The sequence below is a fragment of the Lemur catta genome, chromosome 1, assembly GCF_020740605.2.
Source record: "Lemur catta isolate mLemCat1 chromosome 1, mLemCat1.pri, whole genome shotgun sequence".
NCBI lineage: Eukaryota > Metazoa > Chordata > Mammalia > Primates > Lemuridae > Lemur > Lemur catta.
The window spans coordinates 275,288,168-275,302,151 of record NC_059128.1 but is presented as its reverse complement, the minus strand read 5'-3'; the positions used below and the strand labels follow the sequence as shown (position 1 = coordinate 275,302,151).

Below are 13,984 nucleotides of genomic sequence, written 5' to 3'. Positions count from 1 at the left end.
CTACCAGTCACCTCTAGAAATTGTAAAATACAAAGTAAGACTAAATCATTCCTACATAAAAAAAATTCATAGTTGAATGAATTAAGTGATTTCCACATGATAATTATGTTAAGGATTATATAAAAAATTAAAAACCAATAGTCTTATTAAATGTCAAAGAGCAATAAATTAAGGAAATTAATTGTATGGATACTGAATGAAATAGAAGGCATTCAAAAAACACTGAATTAAGCATTAAAAATATTTTCTAAAACGGAAAGACTTAGCTTAAGGGTCTACATTTGATTCACATAGTTCATGAAGAAAATATTCTATTTATCTTTTGCAGTAAAGAGAAAATATTTTATAATTTTCAACATACAGTATTGAATTATTTTTATTAAATCCAGTTACATTTAAAAAAGATGTAAAAGATTCTGACCTGGTTTTGTTTTCTCACACACAGTATCACTAAAAACACTGCTTTTATTCCATTTTCCATCCACAAGGTGTGCTCTGGCTTTGGCACAATATACAGTCAGCGGTTGCAAATCAGGAACAGTAAAATCAGTTTTTTTCTCTAGAAATTTTCTCTATAAAAATAATTAAATCATTGATAAAATTTAGTCACCTTATGAAATCAGATAGTAAATTTCTATTTTCTCAATTCTTTTATAAATAATCCAAGATTGGCCTCCTCCAAACAGTTGGTATGTGTTTAAGAAATACAAATTCATTTTAGAATTATAATCAAATTATAACCATTATAACCAAATCAGAAAGTTAAAAATGCCACTGCTCAAAAAGCACATGATATATTTCTAACGCAACTCTAATTTATAAGTACTGCTGGTTTGGTTTAATTGTCATTGTATGATATTACCTCTGATTCGTGACAAAATGCTTAAGAGTAGGGGTTTTGGCCTCAAATTGCCTGCATTAAGAGGTATCACTTACAGCCGTGTGGCCTTGCGCAAGTTAATTAATTTCTCAGCACCTTATTTCCTCATCTGTAAAACAAGGACAATGACTGCTCCTATCTGCACTAGTCAGCGGTTGCTACGCTCTTGTGTAACAAAACCATCTCAACACTCAGTGGCTCAAAACCTAATCCTGTCTCTCACTCCCAAGTCTACGGATTGGCTGGGGAGCTTCCCCCATCAGGCTGTGCATCAGGTTTAGGTCCGCTCCACCAGTCTCATTCGCCTTGGGCCAGAGACTACCGGCAATATGCTTTCCTCCCCGCAAACAGGGGCGCACAAGAGCCAGGCAGCCCTGCCAGCACACTACGGCTTCTGCTCACAGCATATCACTCAGGCTCCACCACTGGAAGCCCCGCATCAGCGAGGCAGCGGTGAAGACTCTGTCCCAAGTGCTTGCCAGGCAGCGATTTAACTGATCATACCATCTTGGCAGGCTTGTTCTGAAGAGTAATTGAGAAAATTCATGTAAAATACTTAGCACAGTACCCGATATATAATACATATTCAGTAAAAGAGCTGCTATTATAGTAATATTGGAGCACTATCCAGTATAGGATAGGATAGCAACCAAAATTTATTAAATCTTTGCTATTTGTCCAGCAATGTGCTAGGTATTTTGATGTTTCCTCATTTTATTTTTTTTGAGACAGAGTCTCCCCCTGTCACCCAGGCTAGACTGCAGTGCATCATCACAGCTCACGGGGATATTGCCCTCCCCACACCAGACTTGGCAGAGCCAGGAGGCTGCAGTCCCTGGAGAAAGCTGCGGTCAAGGCCTCAGGCCCCAGGGTGCCTGTGCTCTTACACACACCTGTGTCCCTAGCCCCAGCATCTTCATTCCTGGGTCTTTCTACCCAAGGTCTTTTTTCTTTTTTTCTGACAGGGTCTCACTCTGTCACCCAGGGTAGAGTAAAGGTGCGTCATCACAGCTCACTGCAACCTCAAGCTCCTGTGCTCAAGTGATCTTCCTGCCTTAGCCTTCCGGATAGCTGGGACTACAGGCGAGCACCCCCATGCCCAGCTGATTTTTCTATTCTTTGTCGAGTTGGGGGTTTCGCTCTTGCTTGGGCTGGTCTCAAACTCTTGACCTCAAGCAATCCTCCTACCTCCAACTCCCAGAGTGCTAGATTACAGGCGTGAGCCACTGTGCCTGGCCTGTTTCCTCATTTTAAAACTATAAACATTCTTTTGAAAGATTTAGTTGCTGTGACTACCACCACTTTAGAGAAGAGGAAACAAAATCTCAAAGAGGAAAAGCACCTTGCCTATGGTTACACACTTTGGTAGTGACACACACATTTAGATCTGTCTTATCTAGGGACAAGAGAAAACTGACCATAATTCTCAATGGGCTAAGTATGCAGGGGTAACAGTTGTCAGTTAAAATGAAAGCAGCCAACTCATTCGCATTTGCTTAGATTTCCAACAGGGAATGAAGTTATAGAATTTACCAACCTGACTGCATGAAATTCTTAAATGTTGACTGTAATTCCACAGGGGAAAAGTGATCTCGGAATCATGTAGATTAGCTGATGTTGCATTATTTTTGCCAGGGGTTTCTGAATTTTAGTGGTTAGACCAGTGTTTCTCAACCCTTTTTCACTACTACCCCCCTAGAAAGGCTTTTTAGACAGATTTTTTTCTAATCGCTCCCCCACCATGAAATTAAATACCAAGGAATAACACTCTGTTGGGCAATGTTGAACTGTGAAGACATACTTTCCTCCTGGGAGGCCACAAACCATTGTAATAGCTAAGATACTTTTGCTCCATAAGAACAAATTTTTGTCCCCTTGGGGGTGCCAGTAGGGGACATTTGACAATATCTAGAGACATTCTGGGCTGTCACAATTGGGAGGGAGTGCTACTGGCATCAAGTGGGTAGAGGCCAGAGATGTTGCTAAGCATCCTGCAACGCACAGGACAGCCCCCACCACAAGGAATTATCCAGCCCAAACGTCAACAGTGCTGAGAAACCCTGCTAGACAAGTATCTGGGAATCATGTTAAAAACACAAATTTCTGAGGTCTACCCCCAGAGGTTCTGGTTCAGTAGCAATGGGCTCAGCGATCTGTATTTTAAAAGCAAACTGGTGCCCAGATGCAGGTCATCCATAACTCTACAGTGCAAAACAGGGAAAATGCTAATACTATCCATGTTGCAAATATCTGAGTTAATCACACAGTCTTAAAGCTTAAAAATTTCCCCAGAATTTTAAATTTAAGTTTTACTTACCCAAATCATACTTATAACTCTAAGTCACAAAATTACACTATATAGTCTTTTTACCTCAGCATTTGAAGCGTTTTTCCAAAAAATAATTTCATAGCTTAGTGGGTAAGGCTGGTTCACAGGCTTATTTCCAGCCTCTTTGGGAGAGCCTACGTAGACACGCAGTGAATCGCTAATGGATTTCATGTTAATGACTGGAGGAAGTACGATAGCTGGAAAAAATGTGTAAAGACGTGATATTCAATTAGAAAAACAATTTTAAGAACTTGTGCCAAACTGGAGAATTACAATCTCAAGTAAAAACTATTGCCTTACTTTGTATGTCAGAGTTAAATTTTTTCTCTTTAGACCAAAGAGATGTGTTATTTCCATCAGATGCTTGCACACGGACATAGTAAACCCCTTCTGGGAGAACATTTTGACCAAAGACACACTGGGTAGTTTTGACATTTTCACAGTCAAGCATTTGTTTCCAGTTACGTGAATGTTTCCCAGGATTCTTCCTTACATAGGCGCTATTAAGACAAAATGCATTTTTAAAATTTAAATATATTAATTCAATAAATATTTATTAAGTATTTACAACATGCCAGACGCTGCTGTTAGGGGCTGAGGTTACCGAAATGAACAACGCCCATCCTCAGGAAACTCACAATACAGTAAACAGTAAGTATCTAAAACAAAAGGAAACCAAAGATTGCTCCAGATTCTGACAAAGTAGTGGGATGCTAGAGGTGGTTCTTACCAATGTGCAAAATTTTCAGGAACACTGCAAGCTGGTTATTTTATTTTAGTTTTTAGAGACAGGGTCTTGCTTTGTCTCTCAGGCTGGAGTGCAGTGGCATCATCACAGCTCCCTGTAATCTCCAACTCCTGGGCTCAAGCGATCCTCCTGCCTTAGCCTCCTGAGTAGCTGGGACGAACAGGTGTGCACCACCAGGTCCGGCTAATTTTTCTATTTTTTGTAGAGATGGGGTCTCACTCTTGCTCAGGCTGGCCTCGAAATCCAGGCCTCAAGCAATCCTCCCTCCTTGGCTTCCCAAAGTGCTAGGATTAGAGGAGTGAGCCACTGTGCCCGGCCACAAGCTGGTTTTTAAATAAAGCCACTATTAATTATTAAATTATAAAAATTTTCAAATAAAGATTACATTAAAGACAAAGGTAATAAATACTCAAAACTTATCTTGTCCTATCTTAGTATATTTTACTACCTATGCTCTTGAGGCTGTGCATGTCTGTTGTATCTATGTGGTGGATATACTATATAACGGTGCATTTCTGTGCTTATCTTCCCAACTCCATGTTCAGGGTATATCATGCTGGTAGCCTGAAAGTGGCCATGGTGGGAATATTTATATCACAAAAATCAGCAAACACTACAAATAGGACTTTGCCTTTCTGGAAAGCCAGCTGCTAACCGTGTGCCAGCACACCAATGGATAAGTGCTAAAACAGAGAAATACACCCCAGGGGTAGAAGAGCAAGTCTAAACAAAGCACATGCACCTGAGACCAGAGAGTTTAAGTAACTTGCTCAGAAACCAACAGCTAAAAGCATCTCAGTTCAAGCCCAGAACTATAACAGCCTCCTAACTGGTTTCCTTGTCTTTAGCCGACTGCCCCACGTGCAATTGTCACCATTTATATCTTCCTCAAATACAGATATCCAGTTACCTATCCCCCAACATAAAATTCCCAAAAGTATCTAAATGCCTATAGGATAGCCTGAGGCTGAACCTAATTCTTGTTCTGTCCTACTTATTCAACTTTCTTTCTCATTGCTTCCTCATGCCCAAACGTTCTGCTCCTCTAGAAGGGCGTTCTCCCCACTGGGGTCAGCAAAATTCAAAGATGGCCCCAAGACTCTCACCTCCTGGTGGACACATCCCCTCTCTCGATCGTGGGCAGGACTTGTAAGTATGGTGGCCACCCCTCCTCCCATGATTAGGTTACATTATATGGCAGAGGGGAAGGGATTTTACAGATGTAATTAAAGCCCCAAAGCAGCTGATTCTGAGTTAATCAAACGAGATACTATCCTGGGTGAGTCTGAGCTAATCACATGAGCCCCTTAAAAGAGGGTCTAGAGGCCAGGCTCTCCCTCCTGATGGGCTCTGAGAAGCAGGCCACCATGAGCTCTAACATTACAGGAAATAAATCCTGCCAGTGACCACGTGCACTTGGGAGAGGACCTCGAGTCTTGTATGACACTGATACCCTGATTGCTTTGCAGAGGACCCCAGCTAAGCCATGCCTGGACTCCTGACTCAACAGAGACACTGAGATAATAAACAGCTGTTTTTTAAGCTGCTAAGTCTGTGGTAATTTGTTAGAGAGAAATAGAAAACTAATACCTGTATACTTAAAAAAAAATCTGAATTAACAATCAAGGGCTTGTTCATAGCTCATCTCCTTCCAAATGGCTTCTTTGGTCTCTCTGGCCTCATTCATGTTTATATTTTTGATTTCTATGACACTTACAATTTGTGTACCCCTCAGTCCTAAATCACACATCGCTATGCAATGTCAGCTAACTTTAGATTTCTAGAACCATGTTCTACCCTGTTGTATCTTTACATCTCTTCAGTGCTTTACACAGTGAGCTAAGTACTCAAAAGAAACTTAGAGACCAGCCATTAGAAATACCATCCTTCTCTATTCTGTGGCCCTACTATTTAACATGGTTCTGACAGTGAAGTATACATAAGAGATTACTGAACAGTTTCCTATGTACTGTGGGGTAATAGGCACATGAATGTGTTTCCATTCTATCAGCCACCCTTGGTTCAAAGTCAACACTAAAGGATAGAGAGAAGTTGGTCACAGCAGTATTGACTTCTCCCTCATTTTTTCTGTTTCCTTCTAGTTTCTTCTCATTCTTCCTTTCCTGTCTTAGCTATACTTTCCTTTGGTCCCTCTATTCCTCTGAATCTTTCTTTCCATCGCTTTTCTCCTCACAACTCACTTTTCCTACCACTTGATTTTCCCAATCTCTTCTATTTATTCCCTACAATTTTCCAGTCACTATAAACTCTATGCATTTCTCTCATTTATGTGGTGTTTACACTTCATTCATATTTGGCTAGGGTCTACTTAGCCACACAGAAAACAATTCTCTCCAACTCTCTTTAATTCCCCACTGAAGTAACCACTAAAAAAGTTGTCAAAACCACTAAAATAATAAAGAAAATGGGAAGGCTAACTTTTTGAAATGAGTAAGTCAGAGTGAATGAAATGAGATCATTTCAAAGACTCATGGAAGAAGCGAGTTCTGAAGAAAACTCAGCTTCAAGTGTCAAGTATTTCAGATTAAGGAAATAATATATGCAAACTAAGTCACATCTTTAAAAAAAAAACAGCCAGTAAGAAACCTAGCTATTAGAATACACCTCTTTTAAAACAAGTGAAGAAACTGAGGCTCACAGAAGTTAAGTGATTAGCTCAATGTCATCCAGCTAGTTACTGGCAGAACAGAGGCTAGAGTTGAATTTCCCAGTTTTCTAATATGCCACACCCACCTCCCAGTCATTGTGTGTGCAAGTGGCTGAAGTAGAGTGAAAAGCAGCATAATCCAAACAGACTGGGCAAAAGGAACTTTATGGAATAGAACTTACGGGAGCCACTGAACTTGAAAGGTCACATTTGCATATGCATAATCCCACTTAAGAACATAGCTCTGATTTTTAACATCAACTTCTAAATTTTCAGGTGGAGGCAGTTTATTTTCAGCTGGAAGCCAAAGAATACATAAAAAAGCATAAGTTTTTACTTTAGTGAGATAGTATGTGTCAAGAATTCTTAACAGCATGGGCCACAAGATAAAGGCTTACATTTTATTACATAAGGTAATACATGCATAAGTTATAATGTATATTCACACAATGTAGTATTATGCATCCATTTAAAAGAATGTGCTAGATCTGTACATACAGATACAGAATGATAGCCTCAATATATTGGCTTAAATAAGCAAGACATAAAATACATCTAGCAGGATCTAATTTTTTAGTTTAAAAACCAAAAAACTGAAGGCCCGTGTATATACTTATATAAGCCCTGAAATAAGTATGAAAGGATATACACAAACTGCTAGGCAATGCTTATCTCTCTAGTCAACAGAATTGGGGACAATAGGGCAGGAGGACTTTAAACCCTTCTGTATTGTTTGATTTAAAAAATACAGTATACTAAATTCATAGTTAAAATAATAACCAAATCACACCTCCTACCCTTGGCCTTAATTATTAGCAAGATGTCACTGACTAAATATATCAGGATGCTTTAGTATTTTAATATTTCACTTACAAAGCTATACTTTTTGGAAGACTGACCAGTCTACTAGCAACTCCTCCTCCCCACTCTTTTTGTTCCTTGCAGAACTCACAGACTAGCTACCTCCCCCTTTTTGTGGATTCTGAACAAATCAGTTTTTGTCATTACAAAATAGTTGGACTTTTAAGAAGAATTTTCATTACTATTTACTTCAGACAAAAATCCCAAATGACATTTTTTTTGCTTTATGTAAATGCTATTATCTTGCTTTGTTTTAATATCTATTAGGTCATTAACTATGAAATGTCTGATTTTGAATCAAAAGTGTAGATTATACCTCAAACAAGCAGCAGTACAATTAATGAAAGTATGCATGCAAACTATCAATATAGTTTTGTCATCTTAACGGTCGCTTGTTTATGCCAGCAGCAAAGAAGCCTGGACAGCAAGTAGGATGAAATCGCCGAAGGCGTTTTCCACAGCTTGTTGAGAATGGAATAGTTTTCCTTGCAAGTGGTCCAAAGCCTGAACGGCATGGTAGTCAGTTGGTGCAAGGTCTGGTGAATATGGTGGATGACAGAGTTTCCAAGCCAGCTTCTGTAGTTTGAGCAACACTGTTTGTGTGACATGTGGCCAAACATTGTCTTGCAAGAGGATTGGCCTGTCTCTGTTGACCAATCTCAGCTGCTTAATCACACGCATCCTCATGATTTCATCGAAGTGGGAGCAGTACACATCTGCTGTAATGGATTGACCAAGTTTCATGAAGCTGTAGTGGATAACACCAGTGCTGGACCACTAGACATCATTAGCTTTTTTTGATGAATATTCGGTTTTGGACTGTGTTTCAGCACTTCATTTTTATCCAACCGTTGTGCTGAATGCTTGTGATTGTCAAAAAGAATCCATTTCTCATCACATGTAACAATATGGTGTAGACATGGTTTGCCTTCATGTCGTGACAGCAAAGAAAGGCAAGCTTCGAGATGATTTCTCTTCTGATGCTTGTTTAATTCACATGGAACCCATCTATCCAGCTTCTTTACCTTGCCCATTTGTTTCAAATGGTCCAATAGTGTTGAAATAGTAACATCAAACCTTGCTGCTAATTCATGCATAGGTTGAGATGGATTCGTTTCCACTACAGCTTTCAGCTCATCATTATCTACCTTGGTCTCAGGATGCCCCATATGCCTCATTTTCAAGATTAAAATCACAGAACTTCTCAAACCATCTATGTACCGTGTATTCATTAGCGACATCCTTCCCAAACACTTCATCGATATTTCAAGGTGTCTGCGCTGCATTGGTTCCATGATGGAACCAATTCGAAATTTTCATATTCGAAAATAACATGAATTTTTGACTTATCTTTGGTTTCACAAAAATAGCTCTAAAAAAATTCTGAATGATAATCACAAGCCAAAATATGCATTTGCAAGACTGAAGATGTACCTTCACAATAAAAATAAAACAAGAAGTGTCAAAGTGAAATGTCAGTGGTATCAACTGTCAAACTTAGTACTTAAGGAAATTGAACATTTCACAGTTAATAACCTAATATTAAACCACCATATAAACTTCCGCACTATGAGAATAGTTCCAAAATTAATATATTCCCAATCTATATATACAGTTATTGACTCTAAAGCAAAACGTCCTCCTTACCTGTGGTATTTATACAATACACTGGACTATAGATACCAACTTTCCTTGGTGTGCGTAGTCTTGCCTTAACTTTTAAACAATAGGTAGTCTCTGGTGAGAGTTTATCAATTTTATCTCTGAGATAATCAGTTTCACTCATTTTCTATAATAAAAAAAAATTGAAGCCAGTTCTTTAAAAAAGGATAAAGTCAAATTTTAGGATTAATTCACCTAATTTTTCTTTTACATCAAAGGTAAAAATAAAAATGCTTACTTCTATAGTTGAAGAATTTTTCCAGATAACTATGCTATATATAAAGCTTGGACCAGCCAAAGCCCACATGATACTATCTTTTGTTCCAGGAGGAGAGATGTTTACTATTATTGCTTTATCTTCAGCTTCCAAATGTACGTCTGGAGGACCGATTTGAGCTAGAAAAATAAAAACAATTACTATGTAACTTTATTAATACAATGCCAAAACATTCATTCAACAAATAATTCTGAGCACTTAATATGCGCCTGTCACTTCTGGGAGTCAAGCAGGCAAAGCTGTAAGATTACCAGTGGAGTGAGCACAGAATGACAAGAGAAGAGGTTCAGCGAGGGAACCCTGCAGCAGTCCAACACTGAAAAGTCTGGCAGATGAGGAGGAGGAATTGGCATTGCAGTAACCAATAAGCAAGAGGAGACCCAGGAAAGAGCAGTGCCCTAGGGATTCAGTAACGGAAGTGTCGCTATAAAAAGGCAATGATGCCACATCTGTGCTACAGAAGGAGTGAGCTAGAGAGGACTGGGAATTCACCTGGCATCGTGGAGGCTGCTGGTGACCTTGAGAAGAGTGGTTTTAGTATAGTGATGAGGAATGAAGTTTGAATGGAAAAGGTTGAAGAGAAAATGGGAAAAAAAGAAGTATAGAAAAAAAGGACTGATAATTCTTTTTTGAGTTTTGGTAAAGGGCAGTGGTTCTGAAACTTTTTGGTGTCAGGAACCCTTTATACTCTTAAAGAAATTATTGAGATTCCCAAAGAGCTTTTGTTAATGAGTTATGTCTTTTGATATTTAGCGTATTAGACATTAAAACTGACAAAATTGTTAAAAAATTAATCCATTTTAATTAATTAATCCATTAAAAATAACTATGATAAACCCATTACATGGTAACAAACATTTGTTATAAGACGCATATTTTTCCAAAACAACAAAAATGTTAGTGAGAAGACTGGCACTGTTTTACATTTTTTTCAAATCTCTTTAATGTCTACATTAACAAAGAAGATGGATGGCTCTCATTTCTACTTCTGGATTAAATCAGTCACATCACCACATCACACAACTCCACTATGTATACAAGAGAGAGTGAAAATAAAAAAGGCAAATAAATCTTAATATTATTATGAAAATAGTCTTTTCTTTATGAATCTTCTGAAAGGGTCTTGGAGACTACTCTCTGAGAACCAGTATATAGGGAAAGCAGAAAAATGGGGCCATAGTAGGAGGAAGATGTGTTTAAGGGAAGCTTTGTGGGTTTATTTATTTATTTTTAAGATGGAAGATTTCACATTGTGAAAATGAATGGGCTTGGAAAGTGAACTGTTCTGGTAATATTTACTAAAGAATTTAATTCAGCTAGCAATTTTTTCTTACCTTTTTCAAATGGCATAAATGAGATAACCTCATACCACGAAGTGTTTCCTTGTTCTGCTCTTAAACGCAATTTGATTTCTTCATAAATATCCAACTTGGGTGAAGAAAAGCTGCATTTGGTACTAGTGATATATTGACACCCAGGCAATTTTATCCAATTATCCATCCCAGGTCTTTAAAGTAAAAAAGCAAATGAGTGAATGGGCAAATGTATAAATACAAAAGAATGTCAAATATGTTTTCTATTTACTAATATTATAAAGCGAATTTAAGTTGTTATTTCTTCTATTGAGTTAATGTCCTGTAAACATTTTAGTGTATACCCCTCCAGTCTTTTTAATCATATAAACCAAGTTTTTATTTATAAAATAGAGTAATTCAGGCATATAGTTAATTTTTAAATACAGTTCTATATATAATTTGTGGGTGGTTACACTAGGATTTCAAGGAAGCAAAGAAATAAATGACCCATAAGACAAAAGCGGATTTAGTGTTGGCTTTGTTAAAAATAGTTGTGTGACTTCTGGCAAACTATTTTGTGTTTCTGGATGTTACATTCCTTATTGAAAACCTGGGAACTGGATTTGATGATTCAGATTTCAAAATTTTTGTCTATGTCAAGCCCATCGACCTTAAACCCGGCAGAGAAGCTGTCCTCTGAGAAGGCATTTTTGTCAAGCCTAATTCATTAGCTGATTTATTTATTTTTTATAATATTGTTGATGTCATTTTAAAGATGATTTAAGATATTAGACACCAGAGACGACATTAAAATAATTTTGTGCTGACCCAAATATAAGTCTACCGTATTTTTCAAAAAGGAAACATTTTTTTTAAATTCCCAAAAATATACAGTAGCATACGAAACACTTCATTCCTGGCCAGTTTCCTTTTCCACTTTACCTATCTGAGGTCTTAAATTGGAGCTGGCATTAAAAATACCTTAATTTAAATAAACAATCCTGAAAAACTCTTCCGTATCACAATTTATTTTTAAAAATCTAGAAACTCTTATTCTAAACAGAAATCCTTATCAAAAATTTAAAACTTAATATGGTTTCAACCCAAACTCACCCTTCTATTTGTCCTGTTCCAGGAGATGCAGACGCATGTGCCATTCAAACAGCTTTTGTACATAATGAAGCTACTGCAGTGGTAGCTACTTTTATATTTTCTTAAAAAAAACCCCAAAACTTAAAAAACTGTTTCACATTAGCTCAGAACAGAATACAATTTGAAATATCAATATGTAACCAATATAATATTCATTTCATAAAGTCAGTTTCATAATACAACTTCATGTCATCTTTGTCTTTCCTGTTCACTGAGGTATCTAAGCACCCAGAAGAGTGTTTGGCATGAAAGATACTCCCTATTTGTTGAATCAAAGAATGCTACACATTACAAACATTATAATAAATTTTAGATACAACTTAAACACTGACATTTTAGGTCGCATATGTTCTATAGGCTCTGGAATCATGATAGTACATTTATTCATCTGTATTTCACTCAATATCAGTGGTATATGTCCTATGTTCTGAGAAGTATTAAAAAATACCTGTCTACTGCTGATATTAATCCCACTTCGATTGATCACTTACTCTGTGTCACTCTCCTGAGCACTTTATATACAACTATTCAACACTCAGAACAACCTTCTGAGTTACTTTATTCTTGGGGTGCCCTATCCCACTTTGCTGGGGCAGTCCTCGTTTAAGTCTGTTATTCCAGCTTATCTACAATTAAGTGCCTCTTTTTACTCTCAAAAGTATCCTGGTTTCAGGCCGGGCGCGGTGGCTCACGCCTGTAATCCTAGCACTCTGGGAGGCCGAGGCGGGTGGATCACTCGAGGTCAGGAGTTCGAGACCAGCCTGAGTGAGACCCCGTCTCTACTAAAAATAGAAAGAAATTATCTGGCCAACTAAAAATATATATAGCAAAAAAAAATTAGCCGGGCATGGTGGCACATGCCTGTAGTCCCAGCTACTCGGGAGGCTGAGGCAGTAGGATCGCTTAAGCCCAGGAGTGTGAGGTTGCTGTGAGCTAGGCTGACGCCACGGCACTCACTCTAGCCTGGGCAACAAAGTGAGACTCTGTCTCAAAAAAAAAAAAAAAAAAGTATCCTGGTTTGAATGACAAATTATATACAGTCATAGCAGTTATCATCTCCATTCAATAAATACAGAAACTAAGACATGGAGAGTAATTAGCAGAGGATGGATTTAAATACGAGCAGCCTGGTTCAAGGCCATACTACGTTACAAATGCTACAAACTTGTAATCTGCCATATTTCTGCAAGGTAATTGTTTATAAAGCTAGCAGAACAAAATAAGGAACACACTGAAATGCGTTTAATGCTAAAGTCAGAATGAAAAGGTAAAAAATTAGGATGAACTGAAGAATTTAGCATAAGCAATAATGTGTGAAGGAACAAGAGTGTAAGAACACTGTGGGTTTTTATTCTTTATTATAAGGGTAACTTTAAATAAGGGTCTCTGAAATAATTCCTGCCACACCTAAAACAGTTGTTCATAAGAAAATTTCAAACTAAGGCAAAGAACAAAACTGGTAACAAAACTCAAAATCCAATTTAAAGAAAATCTCTAGAGATAAAAAATTTTAAATTACCAATTCTGAGAAAAGCAGTATGTGTGTATACAGTGTGTATACATACATATATATATACACACATACATGCATATGCACACAATCACTGAAGGTGTGAGATTAATATCCCAGTTTTAGTTAACTAGAGAACAAGAGTGTCATTGACTGTGATCAAAGTGCTGGGATCCTGGTTCCAGAGGTCCTAACACCCTATTCCTTCACTGCCTGCTTTTTCTTGGACAGAACGCAGTTAGCAGATAAAGCCCCAACACCCTACTAGGAGGTAAAGTAGTATACTTCCTGGGCTGTGTTCTCTTCCATATTCATCTGGAACCCCCCTGCCTGCCTATCTTCTTGAACTATTAACTACTAAGTTAGTACTAAGGAGGAGGCATTGAAACTCTAGAAACATTGACTGAGTGTGTGGAAATGCAGGGTCCAATATATTGATGTTTATAAATTGTATCTAAAATTAAAATGTTTCCTGTGATGGAGATAATAGGAAAGCTCAAGCACAGGAGGCCTGGTGGCCTATTCCAAGACCTTGGATAGGGCTTTTGGGATACTTTCCCATATCTTTAAGTTATGCTCAGGGCTGGGCATGGTGGCTCATG

The 13,984-nt window shown here is 37.9% G+C and overlaps 1 protein-coding gene across 1 annotated transcript in view; it reads right to left on the bottom strand.

Annotated features, from left to right (window-relative positions):
- The window catches only part of IFNAR1 (interferon alpha and beta receptor subunit 1), a 32,005-nt gene that overhangs the window by 5,183 nt on the left and 12,838 nt on the right, over positions 1–13,984 (bottom strand). Inside the window, exons 3-9 of the mRNA XM_045540569.1 lie at positions 10,760–10,932; positions 9,387–9,544; positions 9,134–9,275; positions 6,808–6,922; positions 3,510–3,709; positions 3,252–3,406; positions 422–572 (exon numbers count right to left, since the gene is read on the bottom strand). Coding sequence (XP_045396525.1) covers positions 422–572; positions 3,252–3,406; positions 3,510–3,709; positions 6,808–6,922; positions 9,134–9,275; positions 9,387–9,544; positions 10,760–10,932 — 1,094 coding nt within the window. The remainder of the gene's footprint in view (positions 1–421; positions 573–3,251; positions 3,407–3,509; positions 3,710–6,807; positions 6,923–9,133; positions 9,276–9,386; positions 9,545–10,759; positions 10,933–13,984) is intronic.